The 27,561-nt window shown below is 32.6% G+C and overlaps 1 protein-coding gene, 1 non-coding gene and 1 pseudogene across 2 annotated transcripts; 1 reads left to right on the top strand and 2 right to left on the bottom strand.

Annotated features, from left to right (window-relative positions):
* Positions 1-1,534: 1,534 nt before the first annotated feature.
* Positions 1,535-19,576, top strand: LOC133288005 (protein DETOXIFICATION 35-like; annotated as a pseudogene).
* Positions 19,577-21,244: 1,668 nt separating this feature from the next.
* On the bottom strand, positions 21,245-25,081 carry LOC133288007 (rRNA 2'-O-methyltransferase fibrillarin 2-like). Its single transcript, XM_061485701.1, has 7 exons — positions 24,953-25,081; positions 23,974-24,290; positions 23,467-23,562; positions 23,208-23,285; positions 22,950-23,126; positions 21,893-21,961; positions 21,245-21,674 (listed from the first exon to the last, which is right to left on the bottom strand). Exons 1-7 carry the CDS (start codon positions 24,966-24,968, stop codon positions 21,498-21,500), a joined length of 930 nt encoding a protein of 309 aa, XP_061341685.1. The 5' UTR covers positions 24,969-25,081; the 3' UTR covers positions 21,245-21,497.
* LOC133288008 (small nucleolar RNA snoR60) lies at positions 22,292-22,362 on the bottom strand. Its single transcript, XR_009748320.1, has one exon. It is a non-coding gene; the product is annotated as a small nucleolar RNA snoR60 (small nucleolar RNA).
* Positions 25,082-27,561: the final 2,480 nt, after the last annotated feature.

The following is a 27,561-nucleotide window of genomic DNA, read 5'->3' as shown; positions in this document are numbered from 1 at the left end:
ACAAATATAGTCTTCATGACCTATGGTTCAACAGGTTGCCGTAAGGGCATATAATCTTCGTTTTGGCTGGGATCTTTTCTCCTTTTCAACTTCTTGGGGGTGAGGATGTGCTGCCCTTAATAACAATCTGGACTTTTTTTATCTCCTCTGATTGTGACGACCTTATTTTTGGCCCCGGCCATCTTCAACATACGATGTTTGGTGGAAACCAGCATGTCTTACTCATGTATTGTAGGTCGACCTATGATGACATTATAAGATGAGGTAGCATCTACGATAATGAAATGGACTCGTCCAGCCCAAAATGCTTCCTTTGTTCCCAGTGTGAGTTTCAAGTTGATGTAACTTTTGGGAGGTGATAGCTCTCCATTAAATCCTAGCAGCTTGGTTACATAAGGTTTTGGGTTTTACTCATCAAGATTCATTCTCTAGAAAGCACTCCAGAATAATGTGTCGGCTGAACTCCCTGGGTCAAAGAATATCCTCTTAACTTGGCAGTTAACCATCACCCTGGTGACTACGAGCCCATTAGTGTGAATGGGGACCACGTTCTCTAAATCTCTCACCGATATGACTTCTTGAACACACTCATCACATTGCAAACAAATTCAGGCTCTCGAAATTCATCATCTTTGGCCTCGATTTTCTTCCCTTTTCCTTTGTAGTCTCGATCGTTATCCCTTCTCATGTTGTCCTTATTAGGGCTTGCACTCCTGCTATGGCTTCGATGTTTGCGGCTTCCATTCCTTCTGCCTCAAGTATGGATATGGTACTGTTTTAACTTTCCTTTCTTGATGTGCTTTTCTGTGGCATCTCAAAGGTCCAAGCACTCATTCGTGGTGTGCCCGTGGCTATCATGTAATACACAGTACTTCAAACGATCTAGCCGGCCTTTAATCCTGATAATCCTCGATCTTTCGACATTCCTGAGCTCTTTTTGAGCAATCTCTCTCCATATCCAAGCTCTAGAAACATTCAAGGGAGTGTAACTATCAAACTTGGCTCTTGAGAAGCGCTCCTCTAGCGCTCTAAAGCGAGATTCAATCGCCTTCATGGACCCTTGCCGATCCCTATCTTTGTTTCTTTTATCTTGGTTCTGACGACGAGGGCTCCGGCCCCTTGCCTCCCTTCTAGTAACTGTATAAGCTATTGCCATTTCTTCCACGTCCAAGTATTTGTCTGACCTCCTTCTAAATTCCTCCAAGTCATTGATCGGATTTTTGTATATGGATTTGGCCAGAAGAGATTCTTCATCCAACTCGACAATAATCAAGTGTAGATGTACGCTCTCAGATAAGTTTCGTACCTTAAGAGCAGCTTTTTTGAAGTGATCCAAATAACTACACAACATTTCTCCTTCCTTTTAAGGGATTGCACCCACTGTGTATGCTGGCATGTGATGAGCCTTACTTATGGCAAAGTTAAGCCTAAAGGTTCGAGTAAAGTCCTCAAACAAATAGATTGAGACCCTAGGCAACCTGGTGAACTAGGTCATGGCCGGCCCATGAGAGTGAAAGCAAAAATTCGGGCAACGATGGGTATATCCACTCCTTTAACAAACATCTTGGTTTTGAAAGCCTCTAAGTGAGCTTCTGGGTCCTGAATGTCATCATACTTTGACATATCTGACTTCTTGTGTCCAGGTGGGAATGTTGAACTCATGACCCTATCTGTGCATGGGTTGTTTTTTTGCTCGCCTCCATTATGTCGCGGTTGAGAATTCTCATTTCGCTTGGGCCATTATCATTACCCCGACCATTTCCTCCACCTCAGCCATTGTCATGTGCTCCATCCTAGCCATTGTGGTGAGCTCCATTCTGCCTATTACGTCATCTTCTCCACCTCGACCATTATTGTTTTCCCCGTTCTATGCCTCATGGCCATTCCAGCTACGATTTTCGACATCACTGTGCTGATTGTACAAGTTTTGGTCTGTTAATCTGTTCTCTTATGCCTCCATCCTCTGGATGTCCAACTGATGTTGCGCTAGGAACCTATTTTCCATCCCTTCCATTCTTCGCAAGATGGCATTGAGTTTCGTTTGAGCAATTCGGTTGTCCTAACCGAGTTGTGCTTCCTGTTGGGGGCAACGGGGTTGATTCACCACCTAGTTATTCGAGTTTCTAGCTGACGCAGAATTTGACTCCGCATTGCTCATATGAACTTCTTCTGCCCCCTAATTGTGGCAGCGCTGAGGCTAGTCATTAGTGGGTTGCCGCTGCAGTGGTAGTGGAATGTTGTTTGCTGCACCGCGAGTGTGTATCATTGCAAATGAGAATCAAAATTTGTCGTTCCCCACAGATGGTGCTAATGTTCGGTCCAAGCATACCAGGAATGTTCACCCGATGGATGATGCGTTATTGTGGGATCTGTACGCTCACAGGTATCTATGACAGAGATACCGTAAGGGTGTATTGATCACTGTGCACTAAACGGTAAGCAACATAGCCAAGACGTGAGTGTGTGCATAGTGATAACAGAAGTAAAGATGAGCCAAAAGTGTGTACCTATTGATAGTGACATTTATTTATAGTAAGTTACCTGGTTAGACCTCCACCTTGTCTATTATATGGTTGTTGTGAGGCCTTATCCTATTATTGGGATTAGATTCCTGGTATCTCTGTCCATCACTGATATACTCCTTATCTATGTGTTATTTTTTTATGATAGGGGTTAATATCTATGTCCATGACACAATACTTTTGGTTCATCATCTTTATATATGCCATTGTTGACTATATATATATAAAAAAAAAAACAAGTGGATTCTCAAAATAGGTCGTGTCATTATCAGTGCTACTTGCATTCAAAATAGATCTATATACTATACCAAAAAAATAGATCTATATATATCCTTCAACATTAAACACATCAATTCATGACCAATGTCAGGTGTTATAAAAAAATAATTTTAGGATTTAAGGGTTAGTGTGGTTTACGAAGGAGACAATCATAGATGGTGATATATTACTGTGCACATAGAGGAAAGCTAATGGGGATGGTGTATGTGTAGAGTGAAATATGGAAGGCTATAGTTTCGAAGAATGCGCTTAATTATGTAATGAGATCTTTTGTTTATAGAGAGATTTATTTTTTAATGGATACAACGCATAATCTATAAGAACCTGTGGAGCCAATTACGTGGGTCCAAAACAATAATATTCACATCTTACATTTTAAATTAGAATTTTAGTATAAAACTAAGGTTGCAGTACGTCTCAATTTATACGTAAATAAAAAATAAAAAATTAACGTCTGCATCATAAAAGTGTCGATGTAATCTTTACATGATCTTATAGAGATTTTGTTGTTTGATTAAGTATTCGATAACTTATCTGTCCTACAATTAGAATTTAGCAACATATGGATTTAGGCAGTACAATTAGCAGACACTTTAAAGTGCACATGATAGTATTTTAAAAAATATTTTCTCTGTTTTTAATTTAGGAAATAAAAATAATGAATATTTTTTTATAAAACCAGTTTGTTTATTTTTTCAAACAATAAATCGGTAGTCCAAAAATTAAAATTAAAAAAAGAAACAACTTTTTTTTTGTAAATAATTGTCATACCCTTAATGCTGCAACAAATGTTAGAGAGATTTACATTTAAGTGACTTGAACCTTTTATTTATAAAGGAAGGTGGTTTCTTGGGGAATAATACGTGTGAGATTTGTTTCTTTTTTATTAGGGATTCACTATCAATATTAAAAGATTTTGTCCCTACATTCCCCATTACATAGATATCCTTATTCAAATAGTACTTGTTTTAAAAGGAAATACCACTATCATAGTGGGTCATATAATCAATTATGTAGGCCTTGTGATATGTTGAATTTATGTTAATGGGCTGGGTTTAAGGGTTCAAAATCAGGCCAAAACAATATCAATTTTGTTAATTAATTGACTTTTCCAAAATCTTCATTTTCTCAAAATATTGATGCCCAACACTAGAGCGACTACGACTCTTTCTTTGCCTTCAAATTTTTTTATGATCTAAAGTTTGAATGGTAAAAAAGATAATTATGGGGAGGTCTCTTCCTTAATGCCAATTGTGGTAATGATTAAGAAATTAGTTTTACAATAATATTTAGTTGAAGACGAAAAATATTTTTTATGAACTTAAGAAACAAACTAATTGTTTAAATGCAGTATTTTAGTTTAGAGCTCCAGGCTTGAATTGCATGTGCTATGCGCAAATAATTTTAAGAGTAAAACATCTTTTGTATTCTTAACAAAAAAAAACGGTCTCTATTTTCGTTCTTTATAAAAAAAATATTTATATTAATCTTTTTTTGGAACTAAATTGAGTCTTTATTGATTTTATAAAGAACCGTATTATCAAAGAATTGGAATTGTATAAAGACCAAAAGTTAATTTTTTTTTTTTTTGTAAGAGATGAAAGTGGAGACCGTATTGTTTTGTTAGGGACCTAAAAGATGCTTTGATCTAATTTTAATGTGACGCTGCATAAATTAAAAAAAATAAAGAGTAAACATTTAATTCACGTGGCATTAAAATAATCGTGGTGTGCATAGTCTGCGAGATTTAAAAATATATTGATGTCATTTTCTATTGTTGATTAAATTGATGATTAAGCTAACGTTATTTTTTTGTAGAGGATGAATTGATATTAATTTCTTTATAGGATTGAATTGATGTTACTCTTTATCTTTTAGGTACTAAACTAAGTCATTTATCTTTTAAAGACTAAATTAAATTTATGTTAATCTATTCAAAAACCAAAATAGTAGTTTACTCAAAAAAAAAACTTAATAATAAATAAATAGATTCACATAAGTATAAAATGTTATATATAAAGCACACTTATCTTTTGTGCACCATCAAAGATATAACAAATATCTATTAGTAAGATTAAATTGCCTGGACTCAAAAGATCTTAGTTTCAATGATAATCTTTCGTTGCTAGTCATCAATAAATATTGTTGCAAACTTTCGTTGAGGCTTATTACATGCTGAATTTAAGTGCAAAATAACTTACTATATCCTTAAGCTTTTATAAAGAAAAACAAAAGATAGCAGCAAATCATAAAAAATGAGAGTTATGTCAAAGATGTGTAAGTCGTATAATCTTAAGATAATTATATATAACATGCTTAAATGATTCGAGTGACCATTTTATCTGGCATGGTTTTGTCATATAAAATCGATTTTATGATTAAAACTACTCCATTTCCAACATCAAACATAAAATCTTACAAACATTGTAATTGTTTTTTCCTCTAACATGCTTATCTCTTTCATTACTTAATTAAACTGATTTCCCTCATTTATCTTTTTCTTTTTTGTTAAACATTTCCCTCGTTCTCTTGAAACAATATCAGAACAACTTCTGCACTTGTTTCATAAGAGGATTGTGATTAAGATAATTTAAGGATTACCGATATTACCTAAAAAAAAAAAGGATTCCCGATATTTATGGAAGAGTTTATATATAGGATTTACCTGAGGGGGAAGAGTTTTGATTGGACTCAAATTGTTTAATGGACATGATTCGTATTATTATGAATGGTGATTGGTTTGGCTCTTATTTTTTAAAACCTGTTAGACCTATTATGTAAGTCGAGAGCAACACTTTTGAAGGCCCGTTTGCATAGGTTTTTTTAGTCAAAAGCTTTTATTTTTTAGAAAAAAAGTACAGTCTAATTGGATATCTGCTTTAAAAAAGAAGTAGAAGTCATAGAAAAAGTCAAAAACCTATTCTTTTTTAAATTAAAAATTTTAACTTTTAAAAAAAACATAAGTCTAAAGTCAAATATTTTTTTTTTAAACCCAAATATTTTTTTAAAATTTAAATTTCTATAACTTTTATAAAAAATACTTCTAAAATAAACAAAGCATAAAAAACACTTTTTTGATAAGCCTATCCAAACAGGCCATCGCCTTAAGCAATGGAAGTCACCTAAAAGTAACTTGTGTGTGGGGTTTACACACCTCGAGAGCTGGTGATAAAAGAAATACAATTTAGATTTATATAAACCTTTTTTTAACTAATATATATATATATATATATATATATATATATATATATATATATATATATATATATATATATATATAGGGGAGGGATCTTTTGACTCTAGAGTAAGACTTACAAGTCTTACTCCTCATCTCAACCATTGATTTCCGTCCATCTAACGGTTATCTACACCAATTAATTAATTATTAATATATATATATATATATAGGTAGGATTCTTTGATACAGGTGTCAAATTTGAAATTTGACATTTCATCTGAGAGCCATTAGATCAAAAAAAATCAACGACTCTGATTTGTAAACATATGATACCATTGATCTTTTTTGATCTAATGGTTTTCAGATGAGGTGTCAAACTTCAAATTTGACATTAGTGTTAAAGGATCCTACCTCATATATATATATATATATATATATATATATATATATATATATATATATATATATATATAGGGGAGGGATCTTTTGACTCTAGAGTAAGACTTACAAGTCTTACTCCTCATCTCAACCATTGATTTCCGTCCATCTAATGATTATTATTTATTTGAAATTAATAATTAATTAATTGGTGTAGATAACCGTTAGATGGACGGAAATCAATGGTTGAGATGAGGAATAAGATAAGACTTGTAAATGTTACTCTAGAGTCAAAAGATCTCTCCCCATATATATATATATATATATATAAGGTAGGATTCTTTGATACAGGTGTCAAATTTGAAATTTGACACTTCATCTGAGAGCCATTAGATCAAAAAAAATCAACGACTCTGATTTGTAAACATATGATACCATTGATCTTTTTTGATCTAATGGTTTTCAGATGAGGTGTCAAACTTCAAATTTGACATTAGTGTTAAAGGATCATACCTCATATATATATATAGGGCAAGATACTTTGATACCGGTGTTAAATTTTGAAATTTGACACCAAATTTTATCCGTTGATTTTCGTTAATCAACGGTTATTATTTATTGAGAATTAATATTAATTAATAAGTTTGATTCTCAATAAATGATAACTGTTGATTGACAAAAATCAAAGGTTAGAGTTTGGTGTCAAAGGATCCTATCTCATATATATATATATATATATATATATATATATATATATATGGAAAAAGTATTTCTAGAGCCACTTTAGATAAGGTTATCTACAACAACCCCTTTTTATCTAAGTATGACCAGTCATACTTAGTTATAACAATAAAGCTGTTCTTTTTTTCTCTCCTCAGACACTGTCGGCGGCTGACATGGCGGAGAGAGAAAATGCATATATATATATATATATATATATATATATATATATATATATATATATATATATATAAGGAAAAATATTTCTATAGTCACTTTAGATAAGCTTGCCTACAGCTATTCCTTTTTAACTAAGTATGACCAGTCATACTTTAAAATTGCATTTTCTCTCTCCGCCATGTCAGCCGCCGACAGTGTCTAGGGAGAGAGAAAAAAAGAATAACTTTATTGTTATAACTAAGTATGACCGGTCATAGTTAGTTAAAAAGGAATTGCGGTAGATAACATTATCTAAAGTGGCTGTAGAAATGTGTTTTTTTCCTTAAAGAAATGCTTTTTTCTTTATATATGAGGTAGGATCCTTTGACACCTCATCTGAAAGTCATTAGATCAAAAAAGATCAATGGTGTCACATGCTTACAAATCAGAATCGTTGATCTTTTTTGATCTAATGGCTCTCAGATGAGGTGTCAAATTTCAAATTTGACAGTATGTCAAAGGATCCTACCTCTATATATATAGATATATATATATATATATATATATATATATATATATATATGGTTTGGTGTCAAATTTTAAAGTTTGACACCACTATCAAAGGATCTTATATATGGAAAATATAATTATTATGTCGTAGGAATGAGTTTTTGGTCCTGCAATCATTTTTTAACTATATACTTCCGGAAGTATATAGTTAACATATTAAATTTGCTAACATGGAGGAGAGAAAAAAAAATTCATATTTTAACTATGTACTTTCAGAATTATATAGTTAAAAATCGTTACAAGATATCTGTAACGGGACATCCATCGCACCCCATATATATGGAAATATTAACTTCATGTGATAGGAGACAACAAATCTCTCCTTCACAATTAAAAAGGTGTGAGGTCAACTTTAATTTTTTTTTCTTTCCTTGTACAGTGAGACCCACATAAGTTTATGAGTGCAACATAAAATATCTTGTCTCTTATTACATAAGAAAATAAAATCACATATATATAAACCTTTTCAGAAGTTTGACAAAACTAAGGATCTGTTTGTTTGACTGTGTTTTATTTTTTTTCTTCTAAAAACTGTTTTATGGAATAGTTAATGAAATGAGCATTTTTTATGCATTTTTCTTTTGAAAGTTAAAAGTCAAATTGAAAATAAAAATAACCTAGACATATTCTTTAAATTTGATTCTAAAAATTAAAAAAAAAGTTATAATTTTTAGAACTATTTTTATAAAACAGACATTACAAAACAGATTTTTTTATTTTGAAAATTACAAAACTGATTTTAAGAACTGAAATCAAACAAGCGCTTAAATCATTTTTTAACAAAAGACATAAAGTTAACATAACTTTAATTGCGTATGCTATTTATTATGAAATATATAAAGAAAGTAAAGCATCTCATTCAATATCAACACATAGTGAGAAGTTGCAACTTCCAAGTGTCACAGATCCATAAACAATCAAATAAATATGAACAAGAGAAAATGATGGACCATGGGATCCAATGATCGATTTCGTCGTTGATGAGTTATGCATGTTATACCTTTATGCTCATAATCATTTTTTCCTCCACATAGAGCACAACATAAAATTTTTAAAGAAAACAACAAATTGACCCTTGACATAAAATTATGATTATATAATTTCATCTTTAGTGGGATATGATTCTTTTATCATAAAAATATTTATGAGCATTTACTCCCAAAACGTCGTCGTTTTGGGATAGAAATATTAAAAAAATATAATTCTAAAAATTATAATAATTCTAAAATAAATTAAAATTATAAAAATACCATAATTTTTCGTCCCAAAACGACGTCATATTAGTCTTACTGCAGATAACTTATCTGCAGTAACTGCAGAAAAAGCGAACCCTTCTTTTATATACTTTCTTTTATGAGTTAATTTTGATGAGGAGTGGATCCATGTTAAAATTTCATGATACTTGATCACGTAAAATTTTTGTATCTATCTCTTTATTCACATGCATTAAATATGTGAGATTCAATTATCATTAATGAAGAAAGGGATATATATAAAAAATTTATATGACCAAATTATTACGAAATTTTAACATGAGAGCAAGTGATTGAGTTCAGTAATTCTTCATATAATATTATTCACTCTAGAGATATAGTAATATGGAGACGACAAAATTGTTTCAAGTACCGACAGAACCAGAAGCACCCCCCTTGTTTCAAACAGGAGAATCAATTTCCTTTCTTGATTTAAAGAGCTATATAATTCTGAGATTTTTTGAATTAAACAAATAATAAATGCAATCCCCTCCTGCCCTTTTCTCTTTTTTGTGATTATGAAGTAGTCCAATTTGCTTTTCTTGGGCAATTTTATTTTAATTCTTCAAGTATGAGCAGTTAGTCATGGAATATATTCACTTTTTATGTACCTATGGAAAGAAGTAGTTAGGGGGAAATCCCCTTATATTCTGGTTTGCAAGTTATTGTCCATTGGTATGTTTTGGATTATGTTCCAATTCAAATATCCTATTTCCTATTTCCTAATTTGATATTCAAGTATGATGAGTGTACATCAATGATAAGTTTCATATTTGAGGGGGAGATTATTGAGTTATTTAAGTGTGATGATTCTCAAATTAGTTTGTAATGAGCTAAGTGAAGTGTATATAAGTGGGGGAATCTACGAATCCAATGCCTTAAGGTTTTGGATTGAGACCTGCTGTTGGACTCACTTGATTATTTGATCCACTTAGTCCATTGGTGGTGATCTCATGCCACGGGCTCCTCCTGGACTCGCCTGATAGTGGTATCAGAGTAGGGTTGGGCTCGAGCTAGCCAGGTGTTTGTCTAGGAGGTGGATTGAGTACTTGTGCATGGGTACTCGGTTGAGGGAGAACATATCAATATTGAGTTTCACACTTGAGGGAAGATTGTTGGGACATTCAAGTACGATGAGTCTGTGGTTGGCAATAGGTTAAGAGAAGTCCATATGAGTGGAAAAATCTATGAATCCAATATCTTAAGATTTTGAGTTGAGATATGGTGTCGAACATAATTACTACAATTGGTGTAGCTTAGATCCGTCTTACACCTACATGTATAGGATTTGGCCTCGTTGCAATCACCAAAAAAAAAAAAAAAAAAAGCGGACAAAAAAGGTTCTGCACGTTTTTGAATCTTATCCTGCTTCTTCCCTTTCAAATCATTGTCTATGTAAATTTTCACTTATTAATATTTCATTATTAAAATTTTGAATAGCTCATGTGAATTAAGATGAAATTGTTGAGATATATAGTCTCACGTTGGTTGTATGAGCAACTAATGTGGAATTTATAAGGACTTGGACACTCTCACCCTTTGAGCTAGCTTTTGGAGTGGTGTATCTCAAGGTTCTTTACATGGTATCAGAGCTTGAGTGACTATAAGGTCACAAGTTCGATCCTCACCGCCCCCACTTTAAAATGAAATTAAAATAAAAAGCACAAAAAGATAAACCAAAAATTGGGTCTGTGCAATATCCACGCTTCTAGCCCAATAGGCTCTCATGTGAAGGAGCGTGTTGAGATATATAGTCCCACATTAGTTGTATGTGCAATTAATATGGAGTTTATAAGGTCTTGGGTATTTCCACTCTTTGAACTAGCTTTTAAGTGGTGTATCCCAAAATTCTTTAGAGAAATATACTATACATATTTTTCGAAGACTGGCATTAGCAGATTTTCTTAATATTAGTATTATGTCATTAATTAGCATAAGTACTATCGAAATAAATCATTTGTATCATTTAACATGGTAAGATTCTGTGAGACGATTTCAGTTATTTATAGATGAATTAATGATTATTCTTTCCTCATTCCATAGAATTTTCTTTTATCATTGTCGATTTGTCTATAGGCAATTGAGAATCATCTCACATGAAGTCACGTGACATGATACACTAGTCCATTCCCAATATATAATTTATCAATTTAATAGTCATTAATGGTCTTCATATCAGTGTTATTAAAATCGAACTGACCCGGTCGGGTCGATTCGTGAACCGGTAAATCGGTCATATAACTGATCCGATTCAAACAACGAACCGACCATGCATCAGAACCGGTGCAACCCGGTCCGACCCGGCCGGTTTTCATGAAAACCGGTGACCCGACCCGGTCCAAAAAAAATTCAAAATTTGTTTCAAAAAACAAAATCATAATGGACATATTTAAATATATTTTTTCTTATTAACTTACATAAATTATGTACCTACAACACTAATATTATCTTAATTATGCACTATGCAGAAAATTTCGATTTGATTTATAGTTAGAGATGTCATTTTCTGAACCTAAAGTCCCGTATCACGATTATATTTTTGTTTGATCTTTTATTGTATAATAATATGTGTGATTTATTCTTTTTTATATTAAAATATTTGAATTTTTTGTCATTTTTGCTTAGATATTTGAGTGTGTTTATAATTTTTTAATATAAATTATAAAATTGCATATAATTACCAGGTCATGCGGTTGAACCAGTAACCCACTGGTTAAACCAGTGACCCAGTACCTCGACCAGGTCAATGACCGGGCTGGTTTTAATAACATTGCTCCATATTGTCTCGTGTCATGCATTCATTCTTGTAGTTGATTTTCCATGTGTCTAATGGCAAATTTTAATTTTGATTAACACTTTTGAGAGCTATCTCTTGAGAAAGCAAGTTAGAGAGAAAGTGGAGGTGCTTCCGTTGAAAACAATCCAATCTACCATACATGGCCAATAATCAGGTACAAATTTTGTTTCATTCTAATTTGGTTGGTGTGTCTTGAGTTTATATATATATATGGCACAAATTTTGTTTCATTCTAATTTGGTTGGTGTCTTGAGTTTATATATATATATATATATATAGGCTCACATTGATCCACTTAATCTTGACCATTGATCCACAGTGTAAGTTACACTCAATCTTGACCATTGATCCACTTATATCTAATGGCTCACATTACTAAAAAATTAGAGCCCTTAAATATAAATGAGATTAACAGACAAGATTAAGAGTGTAACTTACACTGGTGTAAAATGATCCTTACCCATATATATATATGACTACATTATCTAGATACTACACATGATTATCAAAGCCCCATCATTATATTCAAGACCCATGTTGTATAATCTTGAGAATTACATAAACTTATCGTGCACTACAACAAAAACGCCATTTGTTATCAGTATGTTCTGGCAAATTCAAAGCTGCTTCTAAATTACTAATTTCTGGAGTACTAACTTGTGGCCAAGTATTGAACTTTGGAGTTCTTCAGCCTATAAAAGTTGTTTACAAATAAGATGTCTTTTTAAAAAATAAAATAAAATAAAACTATAATTAATTTTACCTAAGTGGGACAATGTTAAATTTTGCTTATGTGAGCTAATAATTGATTGTTATTTCTAGTCTATGAAGATTGGGCTGATTATATAATCTGGTTAATAGACATGCATGTTAGGCTCGATGTCTATATTGTTTTCTTGTTCTTATTATGAAGGGTGCACACCTTGTATATTTAGCCTGTGTAGTTGGGTTGGATAGGGTAGGCCTATATATAATGGTTAGCCTTTCAGTGTTTTTGCCTAAAAATGGTCTTAATGGATGACCCTATTAGATGTTATAAAAACACACCTAGGTCTCGCTCCACTTCAAAGAGAATACACGTATTTTTTATCTGGCATGCTCTATAAACAACCACCTAACTAGAGAGAATGATCTAGTGGAGAAGCTTCCATAACTGGAGACATCTCAAATATCCGCAGTTAGGATTTGTCTAGACTAAACTTTCTAAAAAGTTTAAGTTGTTAAAAGTATTAAGGATGATTTTATATCTCTAAAGAACTATCACGCACCATGATATGCTCATAAAATACTATTGAAACTAGAGTAGTCATAATGTACAAGCAAAAAGTTAAGACCACCTTGCGATTCATCTACAAACTTGAATCATAATATGTATGTTCCCAAAATGAATGGTACATTATAGAATTCTCTTGTAATTAAACGCAAAAAATAATTGGAATGTATATTGACTCAAAAAAGGAGAGAACTCATGCATGTTGATATAGACTGAAAATTACATTGTTGGGATATTTTTGTGTTAAGAGATTTCGATATTCTCCAATTTTAGACACACGTTCACCAACTTAAGAAACTGGGCCTGCCATGTGGTTTTTATTGTGTACAGATTTATGAGTGGGTCATTGCAGACATAGTAAGAGAAAAATGATGGGTAGTGGGTACAAATGGCCTAACGAATTAAAGTGATTTGACAGATAAAAAAAGGAGTTAAAGTGGGTATCCAACATTCATTTTTGTTGTTGTTGAGATATATTTATGGGGTATGTTTTTCTCATGTTACATGAGATAACATACCCCTCCTACTCATACATCAAAAGTCGTGCTAGCTTTTATTTATTTTTTTACTTTTTTTTTAAAGAGTAGGTCTCACATATTTTGAGTCTATGGCATGAGATAGCAAGTCTCATGCAACATGAGACTTGTATTTCCCTATATTTATATATTACTTTTGAAATTTGTTCTGGTGAATGTTAAAGGTCTCCAACTTTTTATCTTGCAATTCAAACAATCACTTTTAATCATTTTCTGAGCACCCTTTTAAATTAAAAACTTGCTCAACTTTAAAAGGAAAGAAGCAAAATAAAATAAAATAGAAGAACTAAAGAAGTGGATATATAGATGATTGGAATGAACAGCTAAAAATTTAATTAACCATCATTTGTTTTTTTACCATAACGTTATAAACCATTCTTATATTTTTGTTTATGAGAACAAAATGCTACAATGTAAGGTAAAACTAAAAAGGAAAAAATAGTATCTTCCATTTTCTTTCCCCATAGTTCTTTGCTTTTGAAGGGGAAATTGAGAATCAAAATTACAACTTATGCAAACATCAGTGACATGTTTTCCTTTTACCGACAGTTATAGCTCAAATAGCCATATTTGCCTATGAACATGTTTAAAATAGTTGTACATAAAAAATAAAATAAAAAAGAGAGAGAGAGGTTAAAACTGGAGATGTGTGCAAGCCCATATATATAGCCCCAAAATAAATATTGGGTTGGACTCAAAGTTTATTAGTTGTTACCGGATTGGACAAAAGATCATAGTTCCAACTGAATCAATCCCATAAATTCGTTAGATGAAGTAATATTTTTTAGTTGACCTATCAATCTAATTTTTTCGTTCTTCAAATAAATTCTGGACTGGGCTAAATTTTATAGACAGCTTTTTTCCTGTCGGCCCAATCTTACAAAAGTGCTTGCTCAAATGGACAAACTTATTTAACAGTAGTTATTACTCATGACTAAAGTTGTCAAAATTGAAGTCATTAATAAGAGATTTTGGTAGTTTCTATTAGGTTATGTATTCAACTTTTATTTGTATTCAAAAAAGAAGTTGTCAAAATAAAGCAGTACATCTCATTATTGAAGCCATTAGGTTTGGTCTAGTGGTAGAGGCTTGGGTATAGTTTGTATTAGATTACGTCTTCAATTTTTACTTGTATCAAAAAAAAAAAGTTGTTAAAATAGGTCAGCCCATCTCATTAGATGACAGCCTTTGTAAATTAGGGTTGAAAAGTTTGCAAGGTCGAATGACCTGTAATTATAAGATTTGCACGGGCTACAGCCAACCCATATGCAATTTAAAATCACAATTAATTTTTTTTTTTGAATTTAATGCCATCAAAATTATTTTAATAAATAACATTTAACACTTTATAAAATATTTATAAATTTTTCATAATTCAAATTTTATAAATGAAATAATATTTGCACACAAATATACAAGTGAAAATACAACCAAAATTCTAATTAATTTCTCAATAATCCTTGAATAGTTTGATTTTATATCAAAACCATTATAGTCCTTGCTTTTTTATATTTATTATTAAGTAGTACTTACAATGAAAAATTTTAAATTTTTAAATTTTTAGTAATATTTTGTTCATGTTTAATTTTAATATGGCCAAGTCATATGAATCTCAATCATTTAATAAGAGACAATTAATTTGAATATTTCTACTTTTTCGTTTTATAAGTTTTGTCAATAAAATTGTAACCATTGATTTTGTTATTGAAAGGTTAAGATTCATCACACAATATGATAATGTTAAATATTAGATATGAGATTATCTCTCTCTCTCTGTCTCTCTCTCTCTCTCTATATATATATATATATATATATATATATGTAGACACACACTCACACACACTAAGAAAAGCTAAGAAAAAAAAAAGAATCAATCGATACCCTAACTCGAGGAGTGGTTGAGGAGTCCGCAAGCAAAAGTAAGAGTAATCCAAGAAGAGGTTATGAGAAGACAAAACTATCATCCATATTCGGGCAATCAAGCAGGAGGTTCGCTAGGTAAACGACGCAACAATTGGCCTCCCTCGGCGTATGAATAAAGTGAACTTGACAGTTACAATTGATCATTGCTCGAATCTGAGTCACCAAAAATGTCTCACGAGCTTTCTCACCATACCAAGTGAGCAACGCGACAACAGAGCTTGAATCGCTTTCAATAATAAGTTTCTTGACACCCTTACTCCAAGCTAACTAGAGTCCTTTAAGAACACCCCAAAGTTTTGCATTTCATGCTAAACAAGTACCAATTTCTATAAGAAAATTCACCTCTCTAGCCTCTACTTGAGTCTCGCAACTCCCCACCAAAAGTAGCGACCCTCATATTACCCCTAGAAGCTCCATCTATATTTAATTTAATAAATTCTTTCGGAGGAGGAAACAAAAAAAATAGCATGTTGGATCGTAAGAAATGTGTCCTTTACAAACACATCGCACACTTGTTGTACATTATCAATCACAACAAGATGTAAGTGAAGAAAAGGGGGTACTGGTTGTCCATGTGCAATTGAATCACGTCATTGCCATATCATCCAACAACCAACAACAAAAAATGTAGCCTATAGGATCGTACCTTTACTTTCCACTTTATGATTCCAGTTCCATTGTAGCCATTCAAGCATATCAGCCCCGAAGAAGATTTCCCTTTTTGAAGGAGGCAGAATAGCAGCCCATATCTCTTTGATGATGAGACAATCCCTAACAACATGTAATAAGGTTTCTGCATGTTCATTGTAGATGGGGCATCGAGGATCCCCATGGGACCAGTAAGAACTCCATGCTTTAGTAGGTAATCTGTTATGGGCTAACTTCCATTGAAAAAATTTCATGCACTGATGAGGACCTTTCCAACCCAACAGTTTTCTCCAGAATGCATATGGCAAGTGGGCATCATCTGTCGTGGCCCCTAATAGAGATGTATAATAATTTTTTACCGTGACCCCAGCCATATTTTCAAGTCTTCCAACCCGATGATCCGATCCATCCTCCAAAGCAGGAGGCAAGTAACTCCGAATTTGCAGTATAGTATTTTCAGGTAACCAAGTCTGCAGTAGCTCAATTTTCCAATTACCGTTGTCATCCAAATAATCATACACACATTTGTGAACTTCTTCTTCCGAGTCTGGATTAATGATTCCGTTAATCAAGGGTTGAAGTCTCATCGCCCATCTATCCCTCCAGAAGGAAACCAAAGTACCATCTCCAGTCTCCTAGATGACCTTGCTTTTCAAAAATAGCCAAACCCGACAGAGAGCAATGAGAGGATCTATTCCTATAAGACTTATCCCTTCGTGCAATATTAATTATTAATTACTAATTATTAGGCAAATGATGTTTTTTTAACATCTCAAACTGTTGAATTGAAATTTGGATGAATCAAGCAATGTAGATTCATATTTTAGTACACATTTATCTCTTTTATATTATTTAAATTTTGATATAAGTGCCTTTTAAGTATTAAATTTATAGTTAATTTTATTATAAATATCATATAAAAAGAATAAAAAAATTATAAATAGATAAAAAAAATTGACTTAAAATATTTTAAAATAATAATTTAAATAAATAAAATTCTTATTATATCTTTAATATATATATATATATATATATATTTATTTATATCCATAGAATTATATATATAAAGTATATTTTCATTATTATATTATATTTTATAATTATAATTATAAAAATTAACCCGCATATAAGCCCTAACCCAACCTATTATAAGGCTTTGAAGGTTAGGGTTAGAAAAGTACTTACCACAAAGTGAGCTTAGTGAATTAAGACCAAATATAGAATTTTTATATATCTAGTTTAGTTTGACACCTTTACTAGCTATTTTAGGCAAAAATAAATAAATATTATTTTTTATAAAAAAAAAATTACGGAAACAAGACCATTTATAGACACCTGGTTATCTATGCACATGTTTGAATTTTCATATATCTAGTTTTAACTAAAAAATGTTATAAACAAGAGTACAAGACCATTTATAGAGACCTGTTTATCTTTCAAATTAAAATTTTAAAATTTATGATTCAGTCTTCTATTTTTGAGCAATATTTTGGTGTCTTTTTTATTTACATTCATATATACAATATAATACTTACATGTAAGATGTATAAATAGAGAAGAGACGAATAAAAAAAATTTCGCTGAGAGTCTTTACTTTAATTTGCTAGATTTTATTCAAGTGGTGCTCTCATGCGATTCACGTTTCCATGTTTAGAAAAGCAACTAATTATCAATTATAAGTCCCTACTTCTGCCATAATGATGTTGGATGAGACATATCACCAAAAGCTAAAATGTAAAGAAGAAAAGAAAGAAAGAAAGTTAATTGCATGTCACAAAAAACAAATTAAAAGCCTTATATATAACAACATACACTGCAACCATGTGTTTATACGTATGATTGGAACTTAATAACAAATCTCAGTCTAAGAAACCGAGTGTTATCTGTGTATGTTTACGTGAAGATGGAGACACCATTATTGATAAAAAAAAGTTTACTTTAGAGCATGACTACTTGCCAGTGAAAAGCTTCAAGGATGTGAAATTGATTTTCTGGACAGAGACGGTGAAAATATGGAGCATAGCATGCCCAGTGGCACTGTGCTCACTGTTTCAGTTCCTCACAGTCTCTTCAACTTCAGTTTATGCTGGTCATCTTGGAGACATTGAGCTCTCTTCTTTCTCTGTTTACCATGGTGTCATTGGTTCCATCTATTTTTACTTGCTGGTTAGCACCTCTCTCATTTATCCAAAACTTGGTCTTTTCTCTTTATTTCTTATCACAGAATAATGGAGTTACCAAATTCAAAATAAGTAATTTTACTGTCTTTATGCCCAAAGTACAACTAACATTTGACATGAAGGGTAAAAACTCACTCCACATGAAATCCCGAATTCTTGAGGGTAGGAGTAAAGAGATTTTCTGTAGTTTTACCCTTATAGTTTTGCAATAAGACTGTTCTTTGGATTTGAACTAGTGTACTTTGGGTCATCAAAATTCAAAAGCACCTTTACCACAGCTCACCCTCTTAAACCCACTTTCCATGAAATCCCAATTTATTAGGGTAGATAGATGAGGAAAATACTTGTATAAATCCTTAGTCATGCATTATTTACAAAGAGATACTATTTTCTAGACTCGAATTTGTAACCTTTCTATCATACAGGAATAGCATTGCCTCTTGCATGAAGGAATATAAATGTAGTTTTTTTTTCATATGTGAATTGGTGTTGTTTTTATCTGATCTAACTTTTATGTACAAAATTGCAGTTTGGTATGTCAAGTGCACTAGCCACACTTTGTGGGCAAGCTTTTGGTGCAGGGAAAATTCAATCTACTTGTATATATGTTCAAAGGTCATGGATTGTACTAGTTGTCACTTGTATAATCCTCTTGCCTATTTATATATATGCCACACCAATCTTACATTTGCTTGGCCAAGAAAAAGAAATAGCTGATCTTGCTCGCAAATATTCAATACAAGCAATTCCCTATATGTTTTCCTTTGCTATCAATTTTCCCATCCAGAGGTTTCTTCAGGCTCAGAGCAAGGTTAAAGTTATCATGTGCATATCATTTGTGTCTTTGCTCATACACAATGGGTTTCTTTACATCTTCATATATGTACTTGGTTGGGGTACAACTGGCTTAGCCATGGCAAATAATATCAACAGGGTGGGGTTTTGTTGTGGCTCTTGTTATATATGCTGTTGGTTGGTGCAAAGAAGGGTGGACAGGGTTTTCTTGGATGGCGTTTAAGGATTTGTGGGCTTTTACTAAGTTAAGTCTTGCATCATCTGTGATGACTTGCTTAGAGCAATGGTATGTTATTTGCATTATGCTCCTTGCTGGTCGACTAGACAATCTTGTTATTGCTGTTGGTTCCTATTCCATTTGGTGAGATAAACAATCTGGTCTCATTTGCAACTTTTTAGCTTCGTTGAGTATAGGAATAGATCATTCTATGTCTCATTTTAATATGATCATGTTATATGAAGAATCTCGTTTATTCATTGTTCTAGACCCTTTATGCAGGTCCCACATCTTCTATAAAAAATAGTCTAATATAAGTGATAAGCTTAAGAGATACCACCTATCATCTTATCTCCCAACAGTCTATATTAGCAAATTATCCTATATGTACATTGACTACACATGAATGAATGCCTTTTGGTGCTCCCTAGTGTCTACAACATGAACATAAACCACACATTAATCCCGAACCAAATTATTTTAATACGAATTTATTTGAATTCAGTGAGTTCTACAACCTCTTTGATCAAAGATGGGTTTTCATCCCTTTAATTTTCTTATTTTGTATTCAATTCTCGATATTTACTAATAGAAATATTTTAGTGCTGCAAGGGAGTCCCAACAGGAGTCCCAACAGCATCGAGTGTTGCTACCTCCCTAGGACACACTCACATAACTTCTTTTTTTTTTAGATAAATGTCACAACCCCTCTTGCAGCACTCATACAATTATGCTAAGTGGCATAATTTCATTACGCTAGGCAATTCTGTTACCATAAAATTTCGGAAAGCTATAACTTTTTTACTCAAGAATCCAAATCAAAAGATTTTTTTTATGTCACATAACTTTTCGAGATCTATGCAATGACACATTATTTAGCATATTTTATCTCTTACAAATATAATTCGACTTTGTAACAATAATACAACAAATGTAACAACTTGTAATACATCTAAGATACAAAATACAAAGTAATAAATCTAAGATACAACTAGGGTGTTCACAGTCTAGATTGATCTAATCCCTTCGCTTGATCTGTAATCATCAATTCAATATAGATTTTTTTTTCAAATATGTTTCAATCCAATCCAATTTCCCTGTGCTTGATCTGTAATCATCAATTCAATATAGATTTTTTTTTCAAATATGTTCCAATTCAATCCAATTTTATTCGATTTGGACTGAATCAGTTTTTACTTTTTTGAAAAGTCTAAAATTAGTATTATGATTATTGTACAAATAATATATATATATATATATATATATATATATATATATATATATTATGAAAAATGTTACAACCATATCTTAACTAAATTGATATAAATTTATACTTAGAACCTATTTTTATTTACAACTTTTTATATAACCGTAAATGAGTTTAATTTGTAAAAACAATAACCGTTGATTAACAAAAATCAACGGTTAAGATATAGTTGTAAAAAGTTATAAACAAAAATAAATTATAAATATAATCTTCATATTTTACATTTATCGACAGTATAAAATTTGTATAATGATTTTTGTGCAATCTAAAAGAATATGTAAACAATAATCTAATTTTCAATATAATACACAAAAAGTTGAATTACCATCTTTTACCTCACACAAAATTGCCTTATTTTCATCCTATAGAGGAGTTACTATAGGATAATAACTCATGCAATAAAAATGTTATTGGTTAATAGAGTCTTAATTTAAAATTTTGCTATATGATTTTTGAATTATGATTGAGAAAAAAACCCAATTAAGTAGGAGATAAGGTTGAGAAATCTCATTAAATTGATTTAAATTGAATCAATTTTCACCTGCGAAACCAAAAATCGATAAATTAACACTCCAACGTATAACACATTCCCGTCAAAAGCTTTGCATCACTACACTGGGGCAAATGTAACAACTTGTAATACATCTAAGATACAAAGTATCAACACATTCCCGTCAAAAGCTTCTAACGAATAAATACTACCAAAACACTAATCGAAATTCCAGTATTCTTTAAAAGACAAAATGCATGGAACGATTCTTAAATCGCTGAAATTACCAGTACATCCATCATGGATAGCAATCTACTCAGCCACTTTTTTCTTCTTAGGCAACCTGTATCCACCGGTTACACAAGCATGATCACGCTCAAATGGTTCGAGGGTGACTTGCTCCTCAGGTTTAAATTGATCTGCCTTCAGCTTGTTGACTTCACTAGCAAAAACTGACTCCGCAGGGACTGTTGAGTCTATGCAGTTAGCCTAACAAATAAATTCGGTGAGCAAGATTTAGCACATCAACTGTAATAACCTGGCTACAAGCCATTACTTTACAACTTGACTTACCTTTTACAAAAAGGAAGAATGAATAAATAAATTTAAACTTCTAATGAAAATTTACCCTTTTTCCAAACATACGGCGAAAAGTAATATAAACCAAAAGAAGTCTCATAAAAACATGATTAGATATCCGAACAAACCTTGATTGAAATAACAAAATGACCCCCTTCTTTGAGATAATATGAAGCATTGAGCCCTAGAATCCTTGCCTGCAATGATCACCAAAATAGCATAAACGAAACTGATCCTTAAATTAATTGAAGTTTAAACCTACTAGTTGGTTGACAGTGTGTACAGGACATTTTTCTTCCAAGGGAGTACATTTGTAGCAATTGTAGAAAAGAAATCCACAAACACAAGAATTGAGCAATGCATATTCCATATTACATCCAATAAAGAAAGGAAAATAAAAGTTTTATTTCCTATTGATACAGGATAGGGAAACACAACAACATAGCAGGTAACTCATTGCTCAATAACGGTCATCAATTTGAAAAGTAAAGTAATAAAACAATATACATAAAGGAAAGAAATTGATGTGCATCAGAAACTCGGGTCTGCATCATCCAAGATGTCTTGAAGGGGAATCCGAGTAACTCATCATATGCACAGATTATCCGATATGGAACAGAGTATACATTCAAGTGAAAAAAAAAAGTAATATACAAAGAAAATAAGCATTGAATTGAAAAATATAAAAGTTTAAAGAAACTAAAAACAAAACATCACAGATGAACTTTATACATAGCTGAAAGTTGAGAATATTTTTTAATCAAGTTATATAATATATATTACAAAAATTGCGGTGCTACAATCAAATGGCAACAGTAACTACAAAAGGAGATAGGCATGGAAACTATATACACTAGACAGCGCATCAAGATGACTGCAAGATATTTGAAACATTATATAAATAGGAAAGAAGAAATAGCAGAATAGCGCCAGTTAAGTTGAAAATAAAAACAGTCAAATGTAAAAGCCAAGGAACAACAAAAGCATGCCTTGATACTGAAGAGCTAAAAGAAAAAAAAATGAAAAATCAAATGAACAATACATATACAGCAATACAGATTGGAGCACATCAATGTTTTGGAGCAATAGCAAAAATGGGCTTCAAAGACATGGGCCTGCACCATCTTCAAAAGGTATCATGTATAACTATTTTTAAGATGGATTTGAAAGAAACTTAAACAAGACCTGATCAGGCTGAGCAACATCAGAAAATATCACATCTACCATGCCAACCAACATCCTGTACTTGGCTGGATGTCTAGCATCTTCAATAATGGGTATAATATTAGTCCGCTTCTTAGCCATGTTAACCAAGTCACGGCCACTTCTATGAGAGAACTCTACCGCATAGACAACTCCTGTCTACATAAAGAGAACAGCATAGTCTATTTAGCCATTTAAATCATACATGTAAAGATGATGCACAATTGAATTAGTACTTACTGGGCCAACAATGTCAGACACATGACTGACAGTTGTTCCAGAAGCGGCTCCAAGGTAAAGGACTCTGGCTCCAGGTTTCTTTATTATACAAAAGAAATACAAAAAAAAAATATAGATGTCAAGATACTGCAGTTGGAGCTAAATACCAAGGCACGGCTAGACAAAAGAAATACAAAAAAAAATGTAGATGTCAATATACTGCAGTTAAAGCTAAATACCAAGGCACGGCCAAATATTATGAGACAATGAAACTTCTTACAATCCAAATATTATCAACACCACCAAGGATGGCAGCAGCCAACTTGGAGCGAAAAGGGTTCCAAATCCTGTACTCATCTTTTGCACCTTCCTCATTCTGCAGAATGAAACAGAATATAAATTATAAATAAAACAAAAAAGAACTATAAATTAACAAAGTAATTGCAAAAAAATGCAAGACTTCTGGCAAGCTTTGATCATTCATCACAGAATTTGATATTATTATTGTCATAAATCATGATTGAAGATCTAGACCATTAGAAAATAAAATTTATTTCAACTAGAGAAAACATTAATAGATCGTATAACATGTACCATACAAAATGAGAGATTCAATACAGCCAAACAATAGGCTACACGTACAAATCTAAATAAAAACCAACCGAGCCAAAAACACAACTTCATTACTATTTATTTTCAAGCATGCTTAAACATAACGGAGCCTTTTAATACGTACTAAAAGATAATAATGATTAAACTAACAAAACATAAAAATGAGAGAAATAACCTGCACAGTTATCCTTTTCTCATTGTAAACAGCTTCACCAGGAACCAGATTTTTAGTAACAAGGGCATCTTCTTTACCCTTGGCAATGAAGATACCTTCATGTCTATGAGGCTCGACCACAACCCTGCTCCCTCCCTTCATTCCACCCCTGCCACCTCCACGACCACCCCTGCCTCCTCTAGGAGCGCCCCTCCCTCCTCCTCTACCACCACCTCGAGCTTTGAATGGGGTACCTCTATCTCCTCCTCTTCCTCCACCACCTCTCCCTCTACCTCTATCACCCCTGCCCCTGAAACCCCCACCAGCACCACCACGACCTGCACAAATACAAACATGGTTATAAAACAAAAAACAAAAGACGCAGCTATGCCACCACATTTATCTACCAAAAAAAAGTGAAATTTTCAAACACTGCACAAGGTTTGAGAAAAACTTGTAAAAATCATTTTTTTGAACATCTAAAGATCTACAACTTTGAAGATATTCAAATCCATTAAATCATTCCTAAGATACTCATACTTGTAAATCCTCCTGCATCACACACCCACTCCCAATTTTGTTCGCAACACACGAACCTTAATTTATAAAATTTCCAAAAAAAAATTCTGGTTCAGGCTTTCTTAATCTCTGTCTGTTTATTGGACCGACTTATACTATCTTCAATTTTTTATTCTTTGGTACATTTTGTTTATCTTTAGTGTGTAATTTCTTAAATGAAAAGAAGCACGCTATTAACAATGGAGAGGACGAAGAAGATTCAAACAACAACAGAACTTTATTGCATATTCAGAAAAAAAAGATAGTGAATCCATTTTTCACCAACTGCTTTAGAAACCCATATTACAAAATAAAAAAAGGGCAGAGAGAATAGAAGAAAAAATTTCAAATTCCAGCAACTTTGTCACTCAAATTTTCCTCAAAAAATCAAAAGATTGAGCGCCATATACTGAAACATGACAGATAAATTTCTTCGATTTACCTCGAGGAGGAGCCATTTCGAATCTTCTAGAGCTTGCAAAGTGCGAACCGTCACAGAGGGTTGCAACGTTTTATAGAAATGCTACGAATTAAAGGGTAGAGAAATGAGCATTTTATAGGTAAAAACTAGGGTTTAGGATTAGGGTTTTTCGAAATATCAGCAGCGAGTACAATAACTGGTCTGGGAAGTTATCCATTAACCCGAGACCAAACAAAAAAAAGCCCAATAGACAATGGATCAGCAGAGTAAGGACGAGATCCACAGCACTTGTAGTTGTATTGTTATTATCATTATTTAATGAAAATTGGGCCATGGACACTGCCGATAAAAACAAACGATACATATTAAGGTATTGGTGCATTAAAAAAAATTTTATTAATCTCATGTTAAAGGAGATAAGTTATCTCATATCATAGAGATATATTTGTGGGCTCCACCACTTGAAAAATAAAAAGAAAAGAAAAATGTGGCACAATTATCGAAGGATGTGTAGAAGAAAAAGTTATCACATGTAACATAAGAGTAGTTTTTCCCTTAAAAAAAATGTTAGGGAAGTTTGAGAACTCCATATGTTTTATTCCAAAATTATTGAACTTTTATATCTTTTTTTAATTATTATTTTTTGGTTTCCCAAGGTATCCTCCAGCCGACAGCCGAAGACCGAAGACTAATTATTTCGAGGCGGGAAATCACATTAAGTGGGTAAACCTCTCCGAACAAAGCATTTTTCATACGCACGGCCAGGTATCTAACCCGCATGCTTAAGGAACCCATGTTATCTACCAACTTGTGCTGGGCTTTGTTGGTTCTTTTTAATTATTTATCTCTCATGACATTCTTTCCATCCAAGTTCATTATTAATGACAATAAATATTGGGCTAGATTGTCTATTTTGCCCCAATTGACATGTAAAATGCAGATTAGAAAAGTGATTAAAAAAGAAAAGTGCAAGAAGATAAGTGACAAAATATTAAATCATTCGAATGAACAAGCTAACGAGATATATGACTAATGCAAATAAAAGATTTTTTTTCAACATGCGCTATAATTTGTTGCCCAAGAAAAAAGTTTGAATGTTGTGGAGGAAAAATAGAATTAAGATGAACATCATTATGTTTTTGGACATTTTTATGATTTACTTAATTTGGGACTAAACAGTGTAAAGTTCTTACTTATTTTTTGTAAAATATAGACTTATGTGTTATCGGTGCTCTATTTCTATTATTTTAATAAAAGCAACATTGCCTAAGTCCCATATTACTTTATCATTTATAGACTACCAACCCTGAGAGAAGGCCCATAGTCGGGAACAACCAACCCTCACCACTAAAGTAGCATCATCAGCGTCTATGCTCATGTATTTCCCGTTCAAGAATTTTACCCATGGAGAATCTACTTCATCATGGAACATCCACGCCAACTTTGAGAGGAACGCATCATTCATTAGTTTTAGGCACTTCAAGCCCAACCCACCAAACTCCTTAGGTAAAGTTAAAGTATCACATCCAATCGCATGATGCCGACGTGATGTCTCTGTTTCTCCCCAAATAAATCTCCGCAGAATCTTTTCAATGTCCTCACATATGGTCACAGGGAGCTTGCCATGCTGCATATTTAGTAAGTAATCTAGGATAAAACAGATTGGGATAGTGTAATTCTACCTGCTTATGATAACGTTTGTTGCTGCCAACCACCCATTTTCGATTTAATATTGTCTATAATATGCTCATAGTGTTGTTTAGTTGCGCAACCACGAATCATCCAAGCACCCAAGTACCTCCCAACATTACGCATCCATTTGAAGCCGCGTACGCCTCTCAATAATATCTCTAACTAGCTTCTCTGGCGTGTTTTTGGAGAAGAAAACACTAGTCTTTTGGATACTCAATTTCAAACCTGATATCTCCTCAGACAGGTTAATGCATTTCAACACCGTATCCATCTGGTAAATCGATGCTTCCACAAATAGCATAAGGTTGTCAGCAAACATAAGGTGTGAGTTAGGGGACCAAATCTACCTACCTCGATAGGATACCAAAGACTCGCAGTTGTATTAATTATATGACTCAGTTTCTCCATTGCCAACACAAATAGGTAATGCGACAATGGATCACCTTGTCAAACACCCCTAGATGGATTAAAATCTTCCGTCTGACCACCATTCACAGCACATTGATTGAGGAAAAGCTAACTATAGCCATAAGAATCTAGAAACGTGCTCCAGAAGATGGATTTCCTAAAAGATATTTTTTAAGAAATTCCAATTCACCTAGTCATAAGCTTTCTTCAAATCCACCTTGATTGCCATAAAAGGACGCTTGTTGTGCATCTTGTGTATATTGTGAATTAACTCTTACGTAATTATGATATTATCATGAATCTGTCTCTTTAGAACAAAACTCACTTGGCAAGGAGATATGGGCCGCTTTATGATGGGTTTGAGCCTATAAACTAGGAGCTTGCTAAGTAAACTTGTATAGAACCGAGCAAAGAAAGATTGTTCAAAATTAACTCATCATAGAAAGGTATGTTTGCTTCATTATTATACCAGTAAAGTGGAATTGAGATGTCGGATGGGCTTAGGCTGCTGCCAATCCTCACATATATTA

This window comes from Gastrolobium bilobum, unplaced genomic scaffold, assembly GCF_033153095.1.
Source record: "Gastrolobium bilobum isolate Gb01-03AN ecotype WA unplaced genomic scaffold, APGP_CSIRO_Gbil_v1 utg3201, whole genome shotgun sequence".
In the NCBI taxonomy this organism is placed as follows: Eukaryota; Viridiplantae; Streptophyta; class Magnoliopsida; order Fabales; family Fabaceae; genus Gastrolobium; species Gastrolobium bilobum.
This window is presented reverse-complemented; position numbering and strand designations above follow the sequence as displayed.